Source organism: Remersonia thermophila, chromosome 2 (assembly GCF_042764415.1).
Source record: "Remersonia thermophila strain ATCC 22073 chromosome 2, whole genome shotgun sequence".
NCBI classification, from domain to species: Eukaryota; Fungi; Ascomycota; class Sordariomycetes; order Sordariales; family Chaetomiaceae; genus Remersonia; species Remersonia thermophila.
The window spans coordinates 1,837,985-1,858,941 of record NC_092218.1 but is presented as its reverse complement, the minus strand read 5'-3'; the positions used below and the strand labels follow the sequence as shown (position 1 = coordinate 1,858,941).

Sequence of the window (20,957 nt, the reverse complement as noted above, 5' to 3'; positions counted from 1 at the left end):
GCTACCTGTCTGTTTCGTTTCAAGAGACGAAAATCTTCATGGTTTGTGTGTCACTGCCGTCCCAGCCAGGAATGGCTTCGCCATGTCTCCCCCCCGTGGGCCTTGTCAATCCAACATCTGCCGGACTCGTGGGAAAAAAACAAAAACTCCACCGACGCTTTGACGCCTTCCCCCATTTACCACCGATAACGTTATACGACTCCATTCCGATCTGGGGCGGCGCCAATCTGCAGAGGCCACGGCACCGAGCTGCTCTGTAACCCAAGCCCGCTCTGCGCTCGGCTGCCGTGTTTCAAAGTCAACCGCGATGCCCACTCGTACCAGGAATTGACAGCTATGGAACTTCCCGTTCCGGCCACCCACAGAAACTCGCCACCGCGAGAGATATACTGCGCACGCGTCGAGATAGAGAGAGAGGGAGAGAGAGAAAAGAGAGAAAAGACAAGCGCGGCATGTTGGTCTTCCTCTAGTGGAACCATCCCGTTTCATGACGATGCCGGTGGCCGCTCAACCATTTCGGGAGCATGCATGTCCGCTGCCTGCTCGCCCGGGCCCTCCTCCGCCAACAGGCTTGCAAATGCAGACGGGAGCCGCAGTTGGGCGTTCTGAGCCTGACCGCATGCAAACCAGACACGGAAGACGCACGCAGGAACCCGATGGCCCAACCATGAGCAGGCTTCCAAGTGGCCGCATGCACAATCCCGCGCGAAGCCGCTACATACTGTGTACTGAGTACGCAGTCCGCTCACTATAGTACCTCCATGGGCGGGATGGCCACGCCAGCAGCCCCAGCGGGGAACCCGTGTTTCATTCGACCCCACGAATACCACTGCAGCCCAACGCATGGCAGTGGAGCCGAGACCCTGTGCGTGCCAACCGTCGTGTTTGAGCCTCAACTTAGCCTCGCCGGCCCGACGGGAAGACAGGTTGGTTGAACGTTATTAACGCCGATCTTTACTTGGTAGAGGCTCCGTCCTCGCCTCTTTCCAGATAAAGTTACTGACTCGGGCACCCTCCGAGTTATCATGACCGTGTTGGTAGGCAAAATTGATCAAAAGGAAGCCCGATTCGGACCTGACTCGGACGAGACAAAAAGCCCGATCCAACCGTCCCCTCACCACCCTCATGGATGCGCTCGGTTGGGGGTATGTACGTACTGCGTACTGCGTACTGTGTACTGTGTGCGTTGCAACTCCTATAAATTGCTCAGATGCACGTGGGGAACGCTCGTGGATTCCACGAGGAAATCTCGTGGTCGGGGGGATGCAAGATGAACCCCCAGCTTGATTGCAGGTTCGGGTCATCGGTTCATCTCATCTCATCTCCCTCAAGTGAGCCTCGCGAGATTGCTGGCGATTAGAACCTCAGGAACAGCACGTCGACCAGGGAAGGGCGATCCCTGCAATCAATTTCAGCCCCATTCAACGCCGGGAACTGCTCACCCACGCGGTAGTTAGATGAACGTGGGCCGTTGGGGAAAATCCGGGCCATCTTTTGCTTTTCCCCTGGTTGGCGCTGTCTGACTCGTCGAAATTGCAAAAGAAGCTCGAAAGGAAATTCCATATGGCATTGTCTGACTCGGCGAGATTGCAAAAGACGTTCGAAAGGGAATTCCATGCGGCTGCAGGTCTCGACCCGTCCGGTGAGACCCGGGGGGTGGGTTCGGGTGAGACACCGGGGGGCGAGTCCGACAACCTTCGGGGCTGCGGGGCCGGTTGCTCACCAACATCACCACCTTCACTTGAACGTGAAGCACCGTGTACGCCGTGACGACTGTGTAGGCTTCAGGTTGCTCCGTGGGAAGGTTGGCCTGTTGGGCAAAAGGACTTCACAGTCATCATCCTCATCATCATTATTATCAGCTAGTCATTTTCCACTGACCATCCGAACGGAAATGGAATCCAACCCTTATCCCCCCTGCGATTCCCACCCCCATCGAAATGTCAGGTCTATAACGGAGCCAACCCGATTGCAAGCAAACACAACTGCAAGAAGAGTCATAGCATGCGTTCCCCGTGATCCATGGCCCCTCCTCCTACAGCGTCCCACCCTCCTTTCCCCTCTTCGCGGCGTTCGTGAAGACAGACACGCACGCAGCCTTCCCATCCAGCGCCCTCCTTCTCCAAGCCAACGTCAGCTTCCCCCCAGCCGCTCCGGCGCCGGCAAGGTGTCGACGGGATCGTAGTACTCGTACATCTTGCCCTCCCTTTTGCCTCCGTGGCCCTTGACGGCGGGCGCGCGGAAATGGGACACACCGGTCGTGCGGTCGTACGACTCAAACGAGCACGCAAGCCGCTTGCCGCCGCCGCCGGGCAGGTCGACGACGAAGGACGGCATGGCGAAGCCCGCGATGGACCCGCGCAGGCGAGACTCGAGGTCGAGGATCGTCCGGAGGGGCGTGCGTAGGTGCTCGACGGATTTGACCATGTCGCATTGGTAGACGTAGTACTGGGAGGACGTGTGGTACGTGTTAGTTGGGGGTGGTGAGAGAGGATGACGACAAACGGGGGTGTGGCGGGGGTGGAAGTGGGAATGGAGAAGAGAGAGAAGGATGACGTGAAGAAAGAGAAAGCCAGAAGAGACAAGGGAATGTGCAAAGGACTCACGGGAGCGATCTGAATATCCGCCAGACCCCGGATCAACGCCCCCATCGTCTCAACATCGTCGTTCACCCCCCTCAACAACACCGTCTGATTCCTCACCACCACCCCTTCCTCATACAGCCTCTGGCTCGCCAACCTCGTGATCCACGAGATCTCGTTGGGGTGGTTGAAATGCGTGTGCCACGCGATCTGCTTCCCCTCCCTCCTCGCCCTGTTCGAAACATCAATCAGCGCCTCCGCCCACCCGTCCCCCGCGCCTTCGCCTTCGCCTTCGGCGCCGCCCCAATGCTTCGGGCCGAGCAAACGCAGAGGCGCCACGGCCAGCCCCTTGCTCGCAAACCGGATCCGCTTCACATGCGGCGCCTCGGTCAAGATCCGATCGGCAATCGTCCGCAGCTGGTCCGGGGTCAGGTAGTACGAATCGCCGCCCGAGACGACCACGTCCTGGACCTGCGGCGTGCCGGCAATGTACCCGATGGCGGCGTCCCACCGCTGGCGGCCGGGTCGGAGGGAGCGCTTGGTCACGGTCGCCGTGTCGGCGCCGACTGCGTAGGACCGCGTGCAGAAGGTGCAGTAGGTTGGGCAAACGGACGTGGCTGGAGAGAGGGAGGGGGTTTGCGTCTTAGTTCATGATGAATCCATTGGCGAAGAGAGAGAGAGAGAGAGAGCAGAGACGGGAGGGAGAGAGGGGAATCGGACACCTACCGAGAAACAGCACCTTATCCGGGTAGCGATGAACCAAGCCCTTGACCGGCGAGTCCGCCTCCTCCCCCAACGAGTCGAGCGTCAGCTTGGGGTGGTCCGGGAGCATCATCGACTTGAGCGGGAGAAACTGCCGCGCGATGGGGTCGTTCCGCGGGTCGCTCCAGTCAATACGGCTGAGGATGTACGGGCTTTTTTTTTCATTCCCTCGTCTGTCAGCTGCACAGGTTCTTCCTCGGCCTCCCGGGAGGACATGAGAGAAAAAAACAAAACTCACGTCATGCGCACCGACATGGTGGCTGCAGTGATGCCCGCAAAAACGTCTTCGATGTACTCGTCGCGAGTCTGCGTCCGGCTGCCGTCCTTCTCGAGGGGCACTTCGTCGGGTACCGTAGCCCGTAGGAAGCTGAGAAGCTGCGGCTTGTTGTCGACCATGTTTTTCGTCTAGGGAGAGAGGGTTCGGGTCAATAAACAACACTCGGGGTTTCAACAGCCATCCCACGCTATTCTTCGGCGTCCTGGGTGACAGGGTAAGCACGAGAATTGGGGGGAGTAGGGGGAAGACGCACGCTCCAACGATACGACAGAAAGTCCCTGACCGAGACGTCCCTCCATAGCGGAACCTTGCGCCAGAACTCGTCGTAGTCTTGCGGGAGAGCTGTGCTGACAGGGTGGATAATGGTCTGGGGCGCCGCGCTGGGAGTTGGGGTCGATTCCAGAGCGAAGATGGGCGGCATATCCCGATCGTTGTTGGCCATCGGGCGGCGAATGTCGACCACCAGAGCCTGAAGTCGGGCGTCTGAGCTGGCCGCTCTGGCCGTGACCGCGGTGCGTAAAGCTGCTGCGAGGGGTACCAGGCCGCGGCCAAACCCGACTCGCCTGGCCGCCATGGAGAGCATGGCTTGACGCATCTCAAGCGAGTCGAAGGTGAGAAGTGGCGGTGGTGAGAATTGGTGTTTTGGCAGGATACAATAGCAAACACTGAACGCTTGAAAAGCTGGGGGTCTTCTTCTGGAAAACCCAAACCTCGAGAGACTCGGGTCGGGTTGTGACACCTGCGAAGATTTGGGTCGCTCGCCGCGTTCGTTCCAGAACCAACGAGGTGCGATGGAGGGAGGTTCTTTGTTTGTGGAGGAGATCTCTCCTGGATGAAACCCGTTCTCGCCCACACACTCGAGGCTCAAGAGTCCAGGATGCCTATGGGTTGGCCGTTTGATCCCAACCCTGCGTCTGCGGCGCTCAGGCTCTCTGATTCAACCCCGGAGATATATTGTCCCTGGCTTTCCTTTTGTCTTTGCCTCTCGACTTCCTCGTTACGGAGAGAGAAAGGAGTCAGCACGAGATGAGATGGTATGGTATGGGAGGATATCCGAGAGGCTTTGTTTGAGAAGCTCGAGCATGCTCGGCACCAGACTCACCTCGGGTATCGATGCTGGCAAGACGGAGAGCTAGCATGCCACTTGTTGGAGACGTAGACTGTAGTATCTTCCCGTGGTCAGAAAGAACTGTGTCGCCGGTTGGAAATCGACAAGACCCCCATCCCTTCGACGCAAAGCTCCCTCCCTCCGTTTCCCCCCCGTTAAGTACCCGACTGGCAGAGGCTGGCTGTTCACATACCCTAACACCCTTCCCAAAACCCCGTTTGCTGCTATCCTCGGTCTGGGTAGATTCGCAATTCAGCCTGCAGTGCACGGAAACTCAGAACCTGCAGCACGGAGTCGTTGATAAGCCGGAGTGGCCGAGATACCGCGAACCAACAGGCCCGATATTGTTGAGAACTGACGCCTCGGGTCCGGCGAGAACCAATAACACAAGATTGTCGACAACCGGCACGCGCAGCAACGTTGAGAACTTGCAGCACGGATTGTCACGAGGCCGTGAAAAATCACCGAGGCTGCAAGATCGAGAGCCCAATGAGCCCGGCGCTGTCAAGGATTGGTGTTGCGAACTCCTCCAGAACTTGCATCAAGAGAGATATTCAGAACCAACGAGCATCAGATTGTGAGAATCCGGCCGACACGAGGCTGTTGATAGGCTCGCCAACACCGGGGGAGGGTTCGATACCGAGCTGGCCGAAGGACCTCTCCGGAAGCCGGGGCCTCGTCCCTTATAAGTTGGCCAGACGAAACATGGCGGCGAGGGACGGGCTCGACATGGCCTAGAGCGGCTCGAACGTCCTCGAGACCAATACGAGATGGCGTAAGTGAGAGAGTATTCCTTTTTTTTTTTTTTTCCTGCATGCGGATCTCCCGAGAAGAAGAAATTTGGACGAGTAGAAGGCGATGACTGACAAGCCACACCCTCATGGGAGTCCTCCTGCTCAACCCCCGGTCACCTGCAGCCGCGAGAACAGCGATGCCCACCCCGTCACCGAGGCCACCATCCCGGACGCCACCAGGGAGCAGAACCCGGAAGCTTCCGCGCCATGCTCGGCCGCTGATGTGGGCGTGGACGTGGATGCAGCCAAAACAGCCGCAGCCACAGCCGCTTCGCTCCAGGAATCGCTCTCTCTAGGCGACGAGACGGACCCTGAGGCTCTTCGCGCTGCCCATGCGCTTCAGCCTCCTACGCGCACCCGCCGCGAGCACCCCACCTCCCAGGGCCTGCGTCCCTGGCGGGTGGTGCTGGGTGGCTTCTTTTTAACCGTGCCGACGTACGGCCTGCTCAGCGCCATCGGCCTCTTTGAGCCGTACTGGCACGAGTTCGTCGTGGCCGACGAGCACCCGCCGCGTTCAGAGACCGACGTCGTCTGGATCCTGTCTGTCTTTGCCTTCCTGGACAATGTCTTTTCCGCCCCTGTTGGCATCCTCTGGGATCGTGCGTGCGAGCGCGAGGGGAGGATGGCATCGGAGCCAGGGAAGGGGAGCGGCGGGAAGGAAAAGGTCATGGACCGGCTTGCTAGTCCCCGGGCCTTTCTCCTCGCCGGATCCGCCGCCTACCTCGTTGGTTTCGTTGGGCTGGCTTTTTCGGATACGTACAACGCCTTGATGGGAAGCATGGTTATTATTGGAATCGCGGCCGGTACGTTTGTTGCTTGCTTGTTTTTGCTACCAATCGGGACAGAATCAGAGCGGGCGTGATGATGGACTCGGGGACTTTGCGCTTGCAGAACGCCACCGGAAGTTCCCGACCTCCCATCACCTTCCCTCTGTCTCACCAAGGTCAATAATGGAGGCTCACGCGAGACACAACTGCTTACAATAGCTACACCCACAACCATTGCGTACACTATTGCAAGCCAATGGTTCGAGCCCCAGGGTGGCGGCCTCGACCTCGCCTTCGGGCTGATCTCCTTGGGAGCGCCCCTGGGTGGCATCTTCTTCTCCCTCGTTCTGCAAGCTCTCTTTGCCCGCTTCGGCGCCGACTGGAGATCGGCGGGGCTGGCGCTGGCTGCCGTCCTCGCCAGCTGCTTCGCCGTGGCGTTCTTCCTGATCAAGACCAATCCCATCTTGCCGCAGCCGTCGTCGGCGGATCTGCCGTCACGCCCGGCAGACGAGCCCACGGGAGCAACCAGGGAGGTTTCTAAATCGGTTCGCACCCGCGGTCAGAATATCTTGTGCATCCTGAAATCGATGGATTTCTGGCTCATCGCCTATGCTATTTTTGGTGAGAGAGAATGCCCTGGCCCGGCCTCCCTTACGTTCGCGCCCCGCATCTCCGGGACACGGGGTCTGAGTATGGGGGGATGAAACAGAGATTGGGAACCTGACGATTGCGATACCCAGTCTACGAGCTGGTGCTCATCATCCAATGGGGTTCCATCCCATTGTACGCCGTCACCGTGGAGGCAAGCTCTGAACAGTTCTACCTGATGTTGTCCTACAACGTGTGAGTTGGTCGATCCACCTTCCGCGGATGAATATCATGATGCATGTCAAGACTCAACTTGTTCGCTCGCAGGGGCGCCACGTTCGGGAGGACTGTGCCCCCTTGGCTCGCAGACCGGTTTCTGGGTCCCCTGAACGCCACCCTTGTGATGAACTTGCTCACCCTCCTCGTGGTGCTGGCCCTATGGCTGCCGCTGGGTACCTCGTCCATGGCGGCCCTGTTTGTGGTCGTCGTTCTCATGGGCGTCGGCACCGGAAGCTTCGTTCCCTTGGGCGGTGAGTAGGCTCTCTGCTCTCCGCGAGGCAGCCTGGTATCAGGGTAACACACGGGTTGCTAACAGCCCCCCGCAAGTCGGCTGCATGAACGTCCTCTCGACCCCGGAAACCACAGCGACATGGCTTGGGCTGGTCTATGGTGTTGCCGCGTTTGCGTATGCCGTCCTCGTCCCTGCTGTTCTTCCCCCTCCCCCCCTCAACACACACACATATGATTCTGCCGGCCCCCCCTCTCTCTGTCTCATCTTCTCTGCAGTCCCAAGAGTGGAGGATGTTTCAACGCCAACCTCGCCACATCACCCTTACGGCCTACGCAGTACTATACACGCTCACGGTCGTTCGCCCACGAAAAGCACACAACGCTAACGTAGGCGATATCCAGAGCCCTGGTAGGCAACCCCATCTCGGCTGCCATTCTTGCGCGTCACCGCTCCAACGGGCTGCTGGCCTTTCTTGCGGCCGTTCTCTTCTCGGGCATGATCAGCGCGGCTGCGCTGCGATGGCGCCGCGGTGACGGTCGCCGGGCATCCAAAGCCGCAGGGCCCCACAGCTCCTGATCTTGGGTGAAGCAACGTTGTGGATGATTGGTTGGTTGTGATCTCGCTACCATGAGGAGTTTAGGAATGGGAGAGCGCAGAAGAAAAGAAGAGGGTGTCAGGTTTTTGCTTCTGGGAGGGACATGACTCTGTTGATTACACTGGGTTTTTTTTTTGTTCTTCAGGTGAGGTGGCTGGTGGAGTGCCATGCTCACATGGGTGGATGTTTATTTTGCTGTGCTATATGTACCAAGTGCTGCCGTGTACTGCGTACGACGTTGCTGTGAGACAACCTGAATTCTTGGGACATGTCATCTCCCAGACCACGAGATTTGAAGAAACCACCAGCACAAAGCTGAGCCCCGCGACTTATCCACGGCATGTGGCCCTCAGCCTCCTACGAGTAGTACAGTAGAGTCGCACAGCAGATCTGGAATCCTTGAATGGTTGGTGTACCACAGTCCCAAAAGTGACGGTAGCCTCTTGTGTCACAACGCCAGCCAACCCACATTGAGCTGCGGTGTAAGGTGTCACACGGAAACAAAGTCGCCGGCAAGCTGCCATCAAGATTTCTCCACCATTCTATGCTGTATCACTAACGCCGACTCAACTTTTAACGCCACACAGCACCAAAAACAAAAACTGACAAGTCTCTGGCATGATAAGCAGGCGGCTTGAGGGGAGGCGGAAGAGCGAAGAGGCGAACCAGCGACTATGGGGGGGGGGGGGGGGGGGGGGGCGCGCCGCTGCTTCACCAGGCGGTCTCCTGCTGATGCTTCTGCTGCTGCACGTTGGATCGAATCCGGAAAACTCAGCACAGCGGAAGATGCATGGTCAGATACCCTCGATGCTGCCTTCATCTCAAAGAGGTAAAGAGTTCATGGACCAACCGTGTGGCGGGGAGGAGATCAACAAGAACTTTGCTCACGGGTGCCAAAGGATGGTTGGCAGTCTCTTGACCAAGGTCGAAAAAAAAGGGACTGACGCCAGACTCCGTTGATATCACGAACCAAGCGACACACCGGTTCAACAAGGCTGGCCTCCCGGGAGTGCTATTCGCACCTCATCCTCTTTTGCACTATACCGGCCGTTGTCAGGTAACGAAGGTTCTTCTCACGCCAACCTGGACCGGGTCATAGAAGAAGATACAGTGTAGTTACTGAGGCGCAGCTAGCGCGGGTTTGGTAGGCTTCCGCGGACGACGGTTGCGCGTAGGAGACATGTGCTTCCTCCCCTGGATGAGTGGGAGTTCCATCACCTTCACCGATGGCGGACGGAGACGGTGCTAGGATTCCCCCTCCCTCAAATGGCACCCTGACCTACCCAGCCAACGACAATGACAGTAACGTACGTTTACCAAGGTGCGTCTACCGGCAGAGTTACCCGCAGTATCCATGACGGTCCCTAGCGTTAGGTCCCGGGTTCCCTCTTTTGGGTGGATGGGAAACCTGGTACGCAGGAGCGCCAGACAAGATTGATCTACATCGGTTACATCGCCCCCTTCTTTTTGGGTACCTCACCAACTTCCTGCGCACCCTGCATGCCGATGCAGTGCAGATCCAGGACCGGGACCAGCGAGGACCGGGGGATTCTGGCTTGGGGATGCGAAGTAGTACACAGCTTAGCGGTTTTCTCGGGGAAGTGAGGCCTTCTGCTCCCAGTGATCATGATGACGAGACCGCGGAGCCGTTCCGGCAGCCGTGAAGGTCGCACAATAGGCGGCCTCCTAGATCTCAACTCGGATTCCTAGACGGCAGAGAGGCGAGAAAGCGGTGAAGGAGACAAATGACGCAACCCAGGCGTGAGGCGGCAGCAAGCAAACAGAGGGCGAGATGCCTGGACACAGGGGAAGAACGCCCTTGACTGGCGAGCTGAGACACACGACAACAGTCCAGGCAGCATTCTCTTCCACTTGGTTAGTAGCTAGCAAGATTTACGATGCTGTATCTACACGTGTGCACAGGGTACATACATTTCCACACGATTGCATGTGAGCGGCCGAAAGAGACGGTCCGACACAACACTTTCCCAATCGCCCGGCGGTCTGCCCGTGAAGTTTGCTGATGCCCTTGCTGCAAGTCACCAAGCCCAGGGCCCAAAAAGCGTGGGTTCGGAACGCAGCCCCGAGAGGTCTCGGGTAAGAATGGCGGGCCAGACAAAAAACGCCGGTGCATCTGGACTGAGACAGCTCCAGGAGAAGAAGGGGGGATGGGTGGCGTGTAAAGACAGGGAGGTGTCATCGCGGCTGGGAATGCAGTTCTGACAGTGCTTGTGGGATAGCTCCGACTTGCGAGGTCGCCGAGGATGACCTCTGACGTTTCAACCCCAGGCGAGGCGACTGAGAAACACCGGGGAGTCGGCCGCTGCTCCGTTTCGTATCCTCGCCAGTGTGGCTCGCTCCAGGCCCTCGAGATGGGAATGCCTTCTGCCGCGGATGCCGCAAAGGACCCAGATCGGGATGTCTCTATGCAACCAGTATTATTCACTAGCAACCCACCCCCGCAAAAGCCGTGATAAACCGAACCGGGGAAACGCCATGCCGTCGAAAATGTGAGCGATCTACAAAAAGGTACGAGAAAAGGGCGGGAGATCTCGCCGCCAACGGTTCCGCCAAAGCCGGCGGTGAATCGTTTATCCTTGCAAGCAACTGCGGAGAAGAGCGGCGTCAGCAATGTGCACAGAAATGGCGGAGGAGATTTCCGGAGGACGGACCCCAAGAAATCACCATTGATGCTACCGATGGCCCACATCTCGCCGACCTCGGTGCGTAGACCAATGATCTTGACTCGCACGTGCGTGCCCTGCTCGATGACGATGTCGGCGTTGTTGGTGAACTGCGCCGGGGTGGCGCTGGCGTCGTACTGGATCTCGTCGGGCATCAACTGGAGGGCGAAGGGCTGCTGTTAGCTGGCCAGAAGAGAAGCCGGCGGGCGAGAGAGCGATGGTAGGCAGCATACGTGAGAGGAGACGAAGAGCCGCAAGGGCCCGGCCTGGGCGAAGAAGCCGTGTGGGTTCACGGTTTGCGTGATGGCGTCGATCTGGGGAGCGGGTGTCAGCATGAGGACATAGGACGGCGGACGCGGCAACAGAGGAGGGACTCGTCGTCGTACCACTTCGCCCTTGAACGGGCGCCAGACGACAGCACGGTAGCCGACGGTGAACTCAGCGAGGCCGCTGCCGGGGAGGATACGGCCCTCGGACACGTCGAACGTGTCCATGATGGCAATAATGTAGTAGTCGCCCGCGCAGGTGCCCTCAACATCCTTAACCAGCTTGGTGGTGACCAGCTCGTGCATGTTGCGGCCAAAGTAGGACGGGTGCAGCGTCACGCGCCGCTCGAGGTTGTGGAGGAAGAACATCTTGGCGGAGTCGTGGCGGGTTGGGCTCTTTCGATGATTCGAGGATAGAATGTCGAATTCGGTGGTGATGGAGGATGCGCCAGGGGAGAAGCAGCCGAGTCGGTGCGACAAGTTCTACTTCAGACAATAACAGAGGTTCCAACGCATGCTGGTCGCATGATCCAGGAAGAGAGCGTAACGCAGAATCCAAGAGCGAAGCGAGGCCTGCCCCACCAAGCTTGGATGTGCTGACCGAGGCTTCGCGGTGATTCTGGCGGGTGTGGTGGCGAGTTCGAGAAGCGGCGGCGGCGGCGGCGACAACGACGACGACGACGACGACGACGACGAGGCAGGTTGCGACAAGACAAGGCCAAGGTCCGTGATGCGACGAGGCTGTTCCTCGAGCGACGAGACAGGAAAGGCGGTCAAGAGGAGCAGAAAGGGAAGCTCGGCAGATGGAGCTCTCTGATTGGCGAATGAGGTACGGGGTGATCCATTATCGGGTGCGAGCACCTTCAACTAGGTACACAGTATGCACTAGGTTGTACATCTGCTGCTGCGGGCTGAATGGACTGGGACATGGAATGTACTACTACCTAGGTCATTAGGTAATAAGTGCCTAAGTCAAGGCACTGTACGCCAACATGAAATAAGAGGTCCAAATGAAGGGTCCCCAAAAGCATGTGATTCAAGTACAAGTACTGCGTACTGCGTATGTACCTATCAAGAAACCCAGGGTACACTAGCTTCATTTCCAACGAAGGAGAACCTGGTAAAATGCTGTTTCTTTTTGTCAAATTGTCGTTATCCCGGGTTGAACTTCCGCAGCCCACAGCCGGCAAATGGTCGGAACCGACAAGAGAAATCCCGAGGCGATGCGAATGGTGACACAAGATGCGATCCCACTCTTAAGGGAGTCCCCATGGGGGACTTCGCTCTTCGGCTCAAACAACGTTTCAGCGGTGTTGCGGGCGCTCAGTCCATGCCAAGACCAAACCCGGATGGAGACCCCTTCCTTCGCACCCAGGCGAATCTAGCGCCGGTCGGCCGACCACCACCCAACATCCCTTTTCACACACACATCTCCTTCAATGTCTCTTCGACGCTCTCGTCGGGACTCGATGTGTGGCTCGCCATTTCCTTTCTAGACGCGCCGTGACTTTTGAGGACTCGCACGCCCAACCCCGGCCCCTCCCCGGCTTCACCAAGATCGATTGCATCACGGGATTTTACGCGTTGCTTCCTGTTGTTGTCGTCCACTCTCACGCTCGCTTTTGGCGTTTTGGCATTCACCTAGTCTAGATTTGTCCTCCCAACCCCGAACCGTCACAATGTCGCTCGACCTGGAAAAGCAGCTCACCTTTGTAAGAGACCACGCTCGGTCGCCATGGTACGCGGTAGCGGCTGACCCGGGGCTCTAGTATGGTGCATATCACCACAACAAGGTGAACGTGGTGATTCACATGGTCTGCGTGCCCCTGATCCTCTTCTCCTTCTTTGAGCTTGTAAGCCTCCTACCCTGCCGTGTCCCAAACCTCGGATCCACACCTGTTCCTAACCTACCATCCGTAGCTCACCAACTTCGGCCCCTTCTTCACCCTCCCCTCCTGGCTGCAAATCCCCTACCTGACCCCCAACGCGGGCACCTTCGCCGCCATGACCTGGGGCGGGCTGTACCTCCTCCTCGAGCCCGTCGCCGGCGGCATTCTGTGCCTCATCTGCTTCGGCGCCGCCGCGGCCACCAACTACCTGCGCCTGCAGGACGTGGACGGCACCAACAAGATTGCCCTCATCGTGCACGTCGTGTGCTGGATCGCCCAGTTTGTCGGGCACGGCAAGTTCGAGGGCCGCGCCCCGGCCCTGCTCGACAACCTCTTTCAGGCCATCTTCCTGGCCCCGCTGTTCGTCTGGCTTGAGCTGCTCTTCCTGCTGGGCTACCGGCCCGAGCTCAAGAAGCGCGTTGATGCGGCGGTGGAGAAGGAGATTGCAAAGTTCCGGGAGCGCAAGGAGAAGGCGAAGGCTGTCAAGGCGCAGTGAAGGGGAGAGAGGAAGGAGGTGGAGGGGATGGTGGATCGTCTACAGCACCGACCGTGGAAATGCCACCAGGAGGTGTGAGATGAGGCGTCAATGAAGGGGGGGGGGGGGGGCCAAGGAGACGGACATGGCCGAGAAGACGGAGCGGCGTTGATGCTGAAAGGGTTGGGGACAGCGGGGTTGGATACGCTGGGAGCATCCCAGCGCGGCGGCTTTGAGAGGCCGCTATGAGATGAGGGCAGTATGCTTGATATGTTGTTGACCCCAAGCAAGAGGGTGGCTCAACTCTCTCACTACTGTATCGCTGTTAATTGGATTGCATGTATTATTTTTTCGGTCAGCAACATTTATTAATGTTTGGAGGGGGCGGGACACAACGTCATAGTACCATCAGCGGTGAGACAGAGAGAGGGTGGACAATGTGATTCAACGCTTGTTCGCTGCTGATTAGAAGGACGCTTGATCTGCTGGTTCTGCCGATGTGATCTGAAACCGTCGGCCGTGGTGTCCTGGTCGTGATTGGAAGAGAGTGGGCACGGGCACCAAACATACACGCACAGCTGATGCCAAGGGGGAGCATGTCTTTGTCGCGCGCCGCTACGCCTCCAAGCTGCCCCACGTAACCGTCCTCGAACCAAACAAGTTGCAACAAGAGAACCTCTTTCCACCGCCATCCCGAGACATCGAGACATCGCCCAGATTCTTCCCGCAGGCGCTCCCGGTCAACTCGGCCTCGATTTTCAAGCACAAGCACGTTTCCGCCGAGTCTCTCGACGACCTGATCATTTACGACAGCACAACCTAAAGTAGTAAACACACACTCACCCACGACAAAGACAAAACCACAAGACAAAAATGGATGCCCCGCCGCAGTGGACATTCGAGTACCTTCAAGGTAGGTTTCCTTGTCCTCTCTCCAGCACGACCTCATTCCATCCAGAGGATGGGCGAGCATGCCATGCCGCCGGGCCCCTCCCACGTGCTAACGCCATGTTCGTCTCGTCGTCCCAACAGCGTATCTCCCCCCGGACACCGCCCTCCCGACGACGCTCTACGCCCTCTTCCTCTCGCCCTCCTCCCCGCTGCAAACCGCCCTGCGCACGCTCACCTCCGCCCTCTCCGCCCTCACCACCCACCTCGTCCCCGTCGTCAACGCCCTCCTCGACCGCGCCGCGGCCCTCTTCTCCAGCGCCTCGCCCGACATCGTCGCCCTCGCGTCTCTCCTCCTCCTCACCTTCCTCGCCTGGCAGATCCTCAGCATCGTGCGGCGCATCATCGCCTTTTGGACGCGCTTGGTCTTCCGCCTCTTCTTCTGGGCCGTCATCGGGCTGGTGGTGGCGATGGCGTGGCAGCGGGGCGTGGAGCAGACGGCAAGGGACGCGGTGGTGGTGGGTGCCAAACTGGCCGGGTGGATGGTGGGTGTGGCGCAGACGTGGTGGGAGGAGTTTGAGAAGGCGCAGGAGATGCAGGGGGAGTGGAGGAAGTATCAGCAACAACAGCAGCAGCAATATAGGGGAGGGTATGCCGGGCAGCAAAGAGCGGCGCAGGGAAGCGGGTGGGAGTATTAGCCAAAGGGTCAAGGGGGTCATGGTTGGATTGAGGGGGGGAGAGGGTTATGAATTGTCATGTTTCATTCAACAGCGGCGGGTTCGCTGTTTCGGCGTTAGGGAGGTAGTGGGGATTGCTTTTTTTTGGTTGTCGAGCAGGTTGGATACGCACGGGAAACATGGACGGAATGCTACACAAAGGGGGGAAGGCGAAGGAGTCAACCAAGGTTCAGTCCCAGGACACACATCATAGAATATCTTACGCCCAGACGCCGTCGCTATGCAACCGTACCTTACCCTAGCCGTGAACCCGAGTCGAGCAAAGCATGCCAGTCCCTTCAAAATACCATGTCCCATTTCAACCCCAGGCTGCACTGCTTCACGCGCGTGTTGTTTGCCCTCCCCGGCCATCAATCCTCTTGCGGCTCTTCAAACTCCTCGTCGGGGAGCTCCTTGGGTTCCTGCGCCTCGTGATACTGTATGCAATGGTCGATGTGGCTGAGGATGGCGTCGATGCTCTCTCCCTCGTCCTCCTCGGTACACTCCAGCTTGAGGTAGCTGACCATGCTAAAGGTTTCGAGCAGATTCGCGACAGCAGCATTCAGCCGCTGGAAGGTGGCGCCCGACATGAGCGCGTTCTTGTCGCGGGGATCCGAGCCATGCACATCTACGCTCACGCTTGTCTTCGTCTTGCGCCGCGGGTCGTCCAGCAGCGTCGTGTCGGGGACGAGGAACTGCTTGAACTCGCGCTTGCTCATCTGGGGGCGAATCAGGTCCATTTTGCTGAGGATGTTCAGGTGCGGGATGTCGAGCAGCAGCATGGCGCTCATGGCGCTGAGCGAGCCGGCGAAGTACTTTGGCCGGTCAATGACAAAGGTCGACTCGAGCAGATACGTGGCGCAGAGCCGGATGTCGAGGGCGCCGGGCTGCGTGAGGAACTTGACCAGCCGCGGCAGGTACGGGCAATGCGTGTACAGCTCGATCTGGCCCGGCATGTCGAAGATGATGAGGTACTCGTCCGTGAGCGAGTCGAGGCCTTCTGTCAGAAAGTCGAGGTTGTCCATCAGGTACTCGAAGCAGTAGACCAGAGCCCCGTTGGGGCCGTATCGCAGCTCGTCCATGACATCTTCGACGGAGATCAGGTCCTTGATGTCGAGGTCTGGTTGGTGCTCAAAGTGCTCGGCAGCAGGGTCGAGGTTGACGTAGAAGGCGGAGCGGCGGTTCAGCTGGAGGTGGGTGATGAGGGATTGGCAGAACGTGGTCTGCAGTGCGTCGCTGTTAGCCATCGTCGACCTTGTCCGGCGAGAGCTCCCCAACGGGGGCTCGGCTGGCCGCGTACCTTGCCCGACCCTGCGGGGCCCATGACGATCACTCCGAATTTGCTCATCTTTGCGTCGATGATGTGTCACTGGAAATGTCTGCTCCGTTGGCGCTGCATGCGGCACACGAATTGATGTCGTGGGCCGGAGGACGCAAACGGCGGGAGGTTGGAGCTCGACCAAGTGGCAGAATTTGTGATGACGAAGGCGGTGTGTGACCTAGGTATGACGTGCTGGCTCAGGCCGGTCCGGGACACGAATCGTGGATTGCGTACCCGAGTGTCGTTCCTTGGAGCCACTCGGACGGTTCCAAGAGACCGTCAACACAGCAATCTCGAGAAGTCCGGCGATGTGGCGTCGTCCATAGAGCCATGCGGACAAGGCCGGCTCCCCCACACTGTAGGGTGCCTGGTTTGGGCTCGAACAAGTTTTGTCTGGAGATATGAACGCTGCAAGACCCACTAATTGCCTTGCTAAGTAAGTGGGATGGCATGCAGGGGCGGGGCTGCATGTGCCTTGGGGCTTCTGCCTTGTAACTAGTTACTACTATATGTACGTAAAATGCCTGGAAACGTTTTTGCGGACGGCTTCCGAGGATAGCCATCGAGATAAAAGAAAAAATCTGCGGCTACGACCTCCAATTGAGTGAGGCTATTACCAGGCCCCGAATGGATGCCGCCTGGGCGGTTGCATCATCATTGCCAATGGATCCAACCGCAGAGAACGGCATTGCGGCACGGGAGGCCCGCGGTTGAGACATCTCGTTCAAACTGGGGGCGGGGATGTGCCGCATCGGTTTTTTCTCGCGGTCGCCGTCCTCGGTGGGGCACCTCGATGGCTGGCGAGCGGTGAGGGGCACGATGGCGCAATTTTCAATCAAAGGCTAAGGCCGAAACCCTTGATACAAGATCGGCAAATGGCAAAGCAGCATTTTTACAGAAAATTGAGGGTCGTGACGTTTGTTCCTCGGGAGGCTCTTGGTGGTTACCAGGTTACCTCTCCAAGGACTCGCAAGCTACAAGAGGCTTCGTTGTGAGGTGCTCGCTGGTGATGCATTCCCTCCTAGCCTTGGCCCCCCCGACGGTTCTCGGGCCGCACCCGACATCCGCTTGGGATCCTTGGGGAAAAGAAAACAAAAACGGGCATAAGAGCAAAGGCCGGAGGGAGGCTTCGGAGGGCCATTGGCTGAACCTGCATGCTGCAGAACACCGGTGACGGAAGCTCAATGTGTCTTAGGCGCGCTGCAAGATACAATATCCCCTGGAAATGTCGTTAGCGCGTGACGGGAGGATCAGGAGTCGGTGGTTCTCTAGGTCCTACCTCAACCACTCGGCGAAACTAGTTTTCTGCAGAGATACAAATCATTCTCTTTTCTCACGTTTGCACGAAATAGCCAAAGCTGTCTGCCCTTGTCAAAGGCGGCTGCTGTGTTGTTCAAGAGATGTTGGATATCAAACCGGGACCCCCTGAGTTGTCATGAGTTTTGCGGTCAGGGACAAACAAACGGTGAGGGTTGTATTTTGTGTAGCCCAAAGGGACGGTGGTACTGATACCCCGCCATGCCACCTTTCGCCGCAACGGGATGCCATTGTGCGATTGAGTGGCCGAGCGTCGGCCATTTTTCTTCAAGAGCCCGTCCAAAATTCCTCAAATACTGCCGCTCCCCTCCCCAGACTTCCCCGTCTCCGGCTTCTGTTTCCCCCCCATCCACTCCTCTCCTCGTCCTTGAACCGGTTCCCACCGCTCGCTGCCACCCGGTGTTCGTTTCTGCTTTCTCTTTTGCAACAAAAAGGTACGTGCTGAGCGTCCCACGTCTGGCCGGACATTGGCTCTCGGTGCAGCCTCCCAACCCTCCCCCCCCCTTTCCCCTCCTTTTTCTTCAGCGACGATCCGAATATCCCGCGATCCGTCGAGCGGTGTCCCTCGCAAAGGGGGACCACATGCCCATCAACGGTCGCTCGAGATTCTGAGCGTCACACCACGCACAGAATCCGAACAACCATCCCCCCTTCCCCCCGGCCACATCAATCAGCAAGGGGCCCTCCGTCATGACCCCGCAGTCGCTAATTTGCTGCACAGTCCTTCGTGGCACACACACAATCCTTCACAATGACTGCCAACGGTGTCAACGGTGACGGCATCAGCGGGTGGAGGCACTACAACGAGGGCACTTTCCTCTTCACCGTAAGTCCTTTCGTTGCGGCTTATTCACGGGGCCTCCGCTGACCAACCCCCCCGCGCCATAGTCCGAGTCCGTCGGTGAGGGCCATCCCGATAAGATCTGCGATCAGGTCTCGGATGCCATCCTCGACGCCTGCCTCGCCGAGGACCCCCTGTCCAAGGTCGCTTGCGAGACGGCCACCAAGACGGGCATGGTCATGGTCTTTGGCGAGATCACCACCAAGGCCAAGATCGACTACCAGAAGGTCGTCCGTGAGACCATCAAGGGCATCGGCTACGATGACTCCTCCAAGGGTTTCGACTACAAGACCCTGAACCTGCTCGTCGCCATCGAGGAGCAGTCTCCCGATATCGCCCAGGGTCTTCACCTCGACGACCGCCTCGAGAACCTCGGCGCTGGCGATCAGGGTATCATGTTCGGCTACGCCACCGACGAGACCCCCGAGCTGTTCCCCCTGACCCTCCTCTTCGCCCACAAGCTCAACGCCGCCATGTCCAAGGCTCGTCGCGACGGCACCCTCCCGTGGCTCCGCCCCGACACCAAGACCCAGGTCACCATCGAGTACAAGCACGACAACGGCGCCGTCGTCCCGCTCCGCGTCGACACCGTCGTCGTCTCGGCCCAGCACTCGCCCGACATCACCACCGAGCAGCTCCGCAAGGAGATCCTCGAGAAGATCATCAAGACCACCATCCCGGCCCAGTACCTGGATGACCGTACCATCTACCACGTAAGTCTCGACGGCCCTGCGCATCGGGGTATCGTACGCCCGCCGCTAACGCATGGACAGATCCAACCCTCTGGCCTCTTCATCATCGGTGGTCCTCAGGGCGACGCCGGCCTGACGGGCCGCAAGATCATCGTCGACACCTACGGCGGCTGGGGCGCCCACGGTGGCGGTGCCTTCTCGGGCAAGGACTTCTCCAAGGTCGACCGCTCGGCCGCCTACGTCGGCCGCTGGATCGCCAAGTCCATCGTCGCCGCCGGCCTGGCCCGCCGCGCCCTCGTCCAGCTCTCGTACGCCATCGGCGTGGCCGAGCCCCTGTCCATCTACGTCGACACCTACGGCACCTCGGAGAAGACGTCGGAGGAGCTCGTCAAGATCATCCGCGACAACTTTGACCTGCGCCCCGGCGTCATCGTCAAGGAGCTCGACCTGACCAAGCCCATCTACCTGCAGACGGCCAAGAACGGCCACTTTGGCACCAACCAGAACTTCGCCTGGGAGAAGCCCAAGCCCCTCAAGTTCTAAGCGGGAGTGCAAAATGTCGCAGAAGATTCAACTTCTCTCTGCCGATGTTCCACCTCGCTTGTTTTTGCTCTGGGAGTGATTTCTTGTCTTTTATTATGGCGTGGGATTTCAGTGGATAAGCATCATCGGCGTACGGTCTTCAACAAACCTGGGCGGGCGGATAGACTATCATATATCCTTGCTGTTTCATGTCTGTGTTTTGGGGCGAGGGGAGGTATTGTTTTCAGGGTTTTTTGAGGGTAAAAAAATCGACGTGCCGGTACGGCCAGGGCTTGGGGAAACAAAGTCCATTCCAAATCAAGAGGTAGCCGTGGCTTCCCTGTAACTTGTTCTTTCTTCCTTGCCTAGGTGACGACGAGGTGGCGTGGGGTTTCTTCCTCCCTTTTTCCTTTGCGCGAGACCTACTGCGTACGCAGTCTGGACCTCACCCCACGTGGGCTTTGGAGCTGGCCAGGGGCGGACGAGCATGGGTGGCGGGCGGTATTGTTTCTTTTCCCTACGATAGGTGTGTCGGTGAGGCGGTGACTTTTCTTTCAACAAAGACGCTTGCGCATGAACCCAACGGAAGATACCCCATGGGAGATACACGGGAATATGCAGCGGCGTTTTGGCGGGGAAAACAAAAGACCTTCAACAATCTTTTTGCTTTTTCCTTGTACGGTATGCGACGTTGACATGATGGGTTTCTGCTTGGCTTGGGAAGGGGGAGGCAAGGAAAATGCGGTGAGATAGGCGACGGGAGGGGAGGGTTGGGTTTTGATCGAGCCGCCGGAACAGGAAAACACGAGCCTCGAAGAACGAACGCTATCCCTCCCGCTTACCAAAGGTACCATACCGAGGGAGGCTCGTCGCCTACGACGAGATTCGAAACGATGAACGCCGTCAACTAGGTAGCAATGAAGCGGTGGATTGTCTGATTGATGCCGATGGCGCGTCGAGATCGTACGTAGTAGGCGAGCTACTATTACCAGGGCCTGTTCTATGTAGTAGTACGTACGCAGTACGCAGACGGTTGTTGGGCCCGCGCCTCGACCCAGCCAAGCGGTCCCATTGTTCCTCCTCTTCCGGCCATGCAACCGTCAGGCCCCACGCCCACCGGACTCGATCCGCCATTGTTGCGTACGAGAATAGGCACAATGGGTCATGAGGCATCTCGCTAGAGGTCCTACATGAGCAGCTGACGTCCAACTTGAATGGTTGGCAGCGCGAAGTGTCCCTTGAATCGCCCGGCGAGCGCATGTCGGGCGGCGCGGGGCATCGGCACGCAAAAAGCGCAACGGCCCGAGAAGCGGCGACACTACGGACGTTCACATTTCGTCTACGCCTCGCCAAGATGATGTG

At 58.4% G+C, this 20,957-nt stretch overlaps 7 protein-coding genes across 7 annotated transcripts; 4 read left to right on the top strand and 3 right to left on the bottom strand.

The window, feature by feature from the left end:
- Window positions 1–2,133: 2,133 nt before the first annotated feature.
- Window positions 2,134–4,216, bottom strand: VTJ83DRAFT_1968 (uncharacterized protein; the record flags this gene model as incomplete). Its single annotated transcript, XM_071008185.1, has 5 exons — window positions 2,134–2,448; window positions 2,607–3,199; window positions 3,309–3,481; window positions 3,583–3,749; window positions 3,875–4,216. 5 exons carry the CDS (start codon window positions 4,214–4,216, stop codon window positions 2,134–2,136), a joined length of 1,590 nt encoding a protein of 529 aa, XP_070868508.1.
- A 1,283-nt stretch (window positions 4,217–5,499) lies between these two features.
- Window positions 5,500–7,965, top strand: VTJ83DRAFT_1967 (uncharacterized protein; the record flags this gene model as incomplete). Its single annotated transcript, XM_071008184.1, has 8 exons — window positions 5,500–5,504; window positions 5,647–5,746; window positions 5,804–6,122; window positions 6,510–6,911; window positions 7,031–7,133; window positions 7,206–7,408; window positions 7,485–7,563; window positions 7,791–7,965. The coding sequence occupies 8 exons, from the start codon at window positions 5,500–5,502 to the stop codon at window positions 7,963–7,965; spliced, it is 1,386 nt and encodes a 461-aa protein (XP_070868507.1).
- A 2,610-nt stretch (window positions 7,966–10,575) lies between these two features.
- VTJ83DRAFT_1966 (uncharacterized protein) lies at window positions 10,576–11,303 on the bottom strand (the record flags this gene model as incomplete). Its single annotated transcript, XM_071008183.1, has 4 exons — window positions 10,576–10,591; window positions 10,657–10,826; window positions 10,902–10,982; window positions 11,055–11,303. 4 exons carry the CDS (start codon window positions 11,301–11,303, stop codon window positions 10,576–10,578), a joined length of 516 nt encoding a protein of 171 aa, XP_070868506.1.
- Window positions 11,304–12,613: 1,310 nt separating this feature from the next.
- Window positions 12,614–13,319, top strand: VTJ83DRAFT_1965 (uncharacterized protein; the record flags this gene model as incomplete). The annotated part of the gene is made up of 3 exons (XM_071008182.1): window positions 12,614–12,646; window positions 12,704–12,787; window positions 12,855–13,319. 3 exons carry the CDS (start codon window positions 12,614–12,616, stop codon window positions 13,317–13,319), a joined length of 582 nt encoding a protein of 193 aa, XP_070868505.1.
- An 852-nt stretch (window positions 13,320–14,171) lies between these two features.
- On the top strand, window positions 14,172–14,884 carry VTJ83DRAFT_1964 (uncharacterized protein; the record flags this gene model as incomplete). Its single annotated transcript, XM_071008181.1, has 2 exons — window positions 14,172–14,211; window positions 14,331–14,884. 2 exons carry the CDS (start codon window positions 14,172–14,174, stop codon window positions 14,882–14,884), a joined length of 594 nt encoding a protein of 197 aa, XP_070868504.1.
- Window positions 14,885–15,273: 389 nt separating this feature from the next.
- Window positions 15,274–16,250, bottom strand: VTJ83DRAFT_1963 (uncharacterized protein; the record flags this gene model as incomplete). The annotated part of the gene is made up of 2 exons (XM_071008180.1): window positions 15,274–16,125; window positions 16,203–16,250. The coding sequence occupies 2 exons, from the start codon at window positions 16,248–16,250 to the stop codon at window positions 15,274–15,276; spliced, it is 900 nt and encodes a 299-aa protein (XP_070868503.1).
- Window positions 16,251–18,291: 2,041 nt separating this feature from the next.
- VTJ83DRAFT_1962 (uncharacterized protein) lies at window positions 18,292–19,616 on the top strand (the record flags this gene model as incomplete). Its single annotated transcript, XM_071008179.1, has 3 exons — window positions 18,292–18,366; window positions 18,429–19,094; window positions 19,155–19,616. The coding sequence occupies 3 exons, from the start codon at window positions 18,292–18,294 to the stop codon at window positions 19,614–19,616; spliced, it is 1,203 nt and encodes a 400-aa protein (XP_070868502.1).
- Window positions 19,617–20,957: the final 1,341 nt, after the last annotated feature.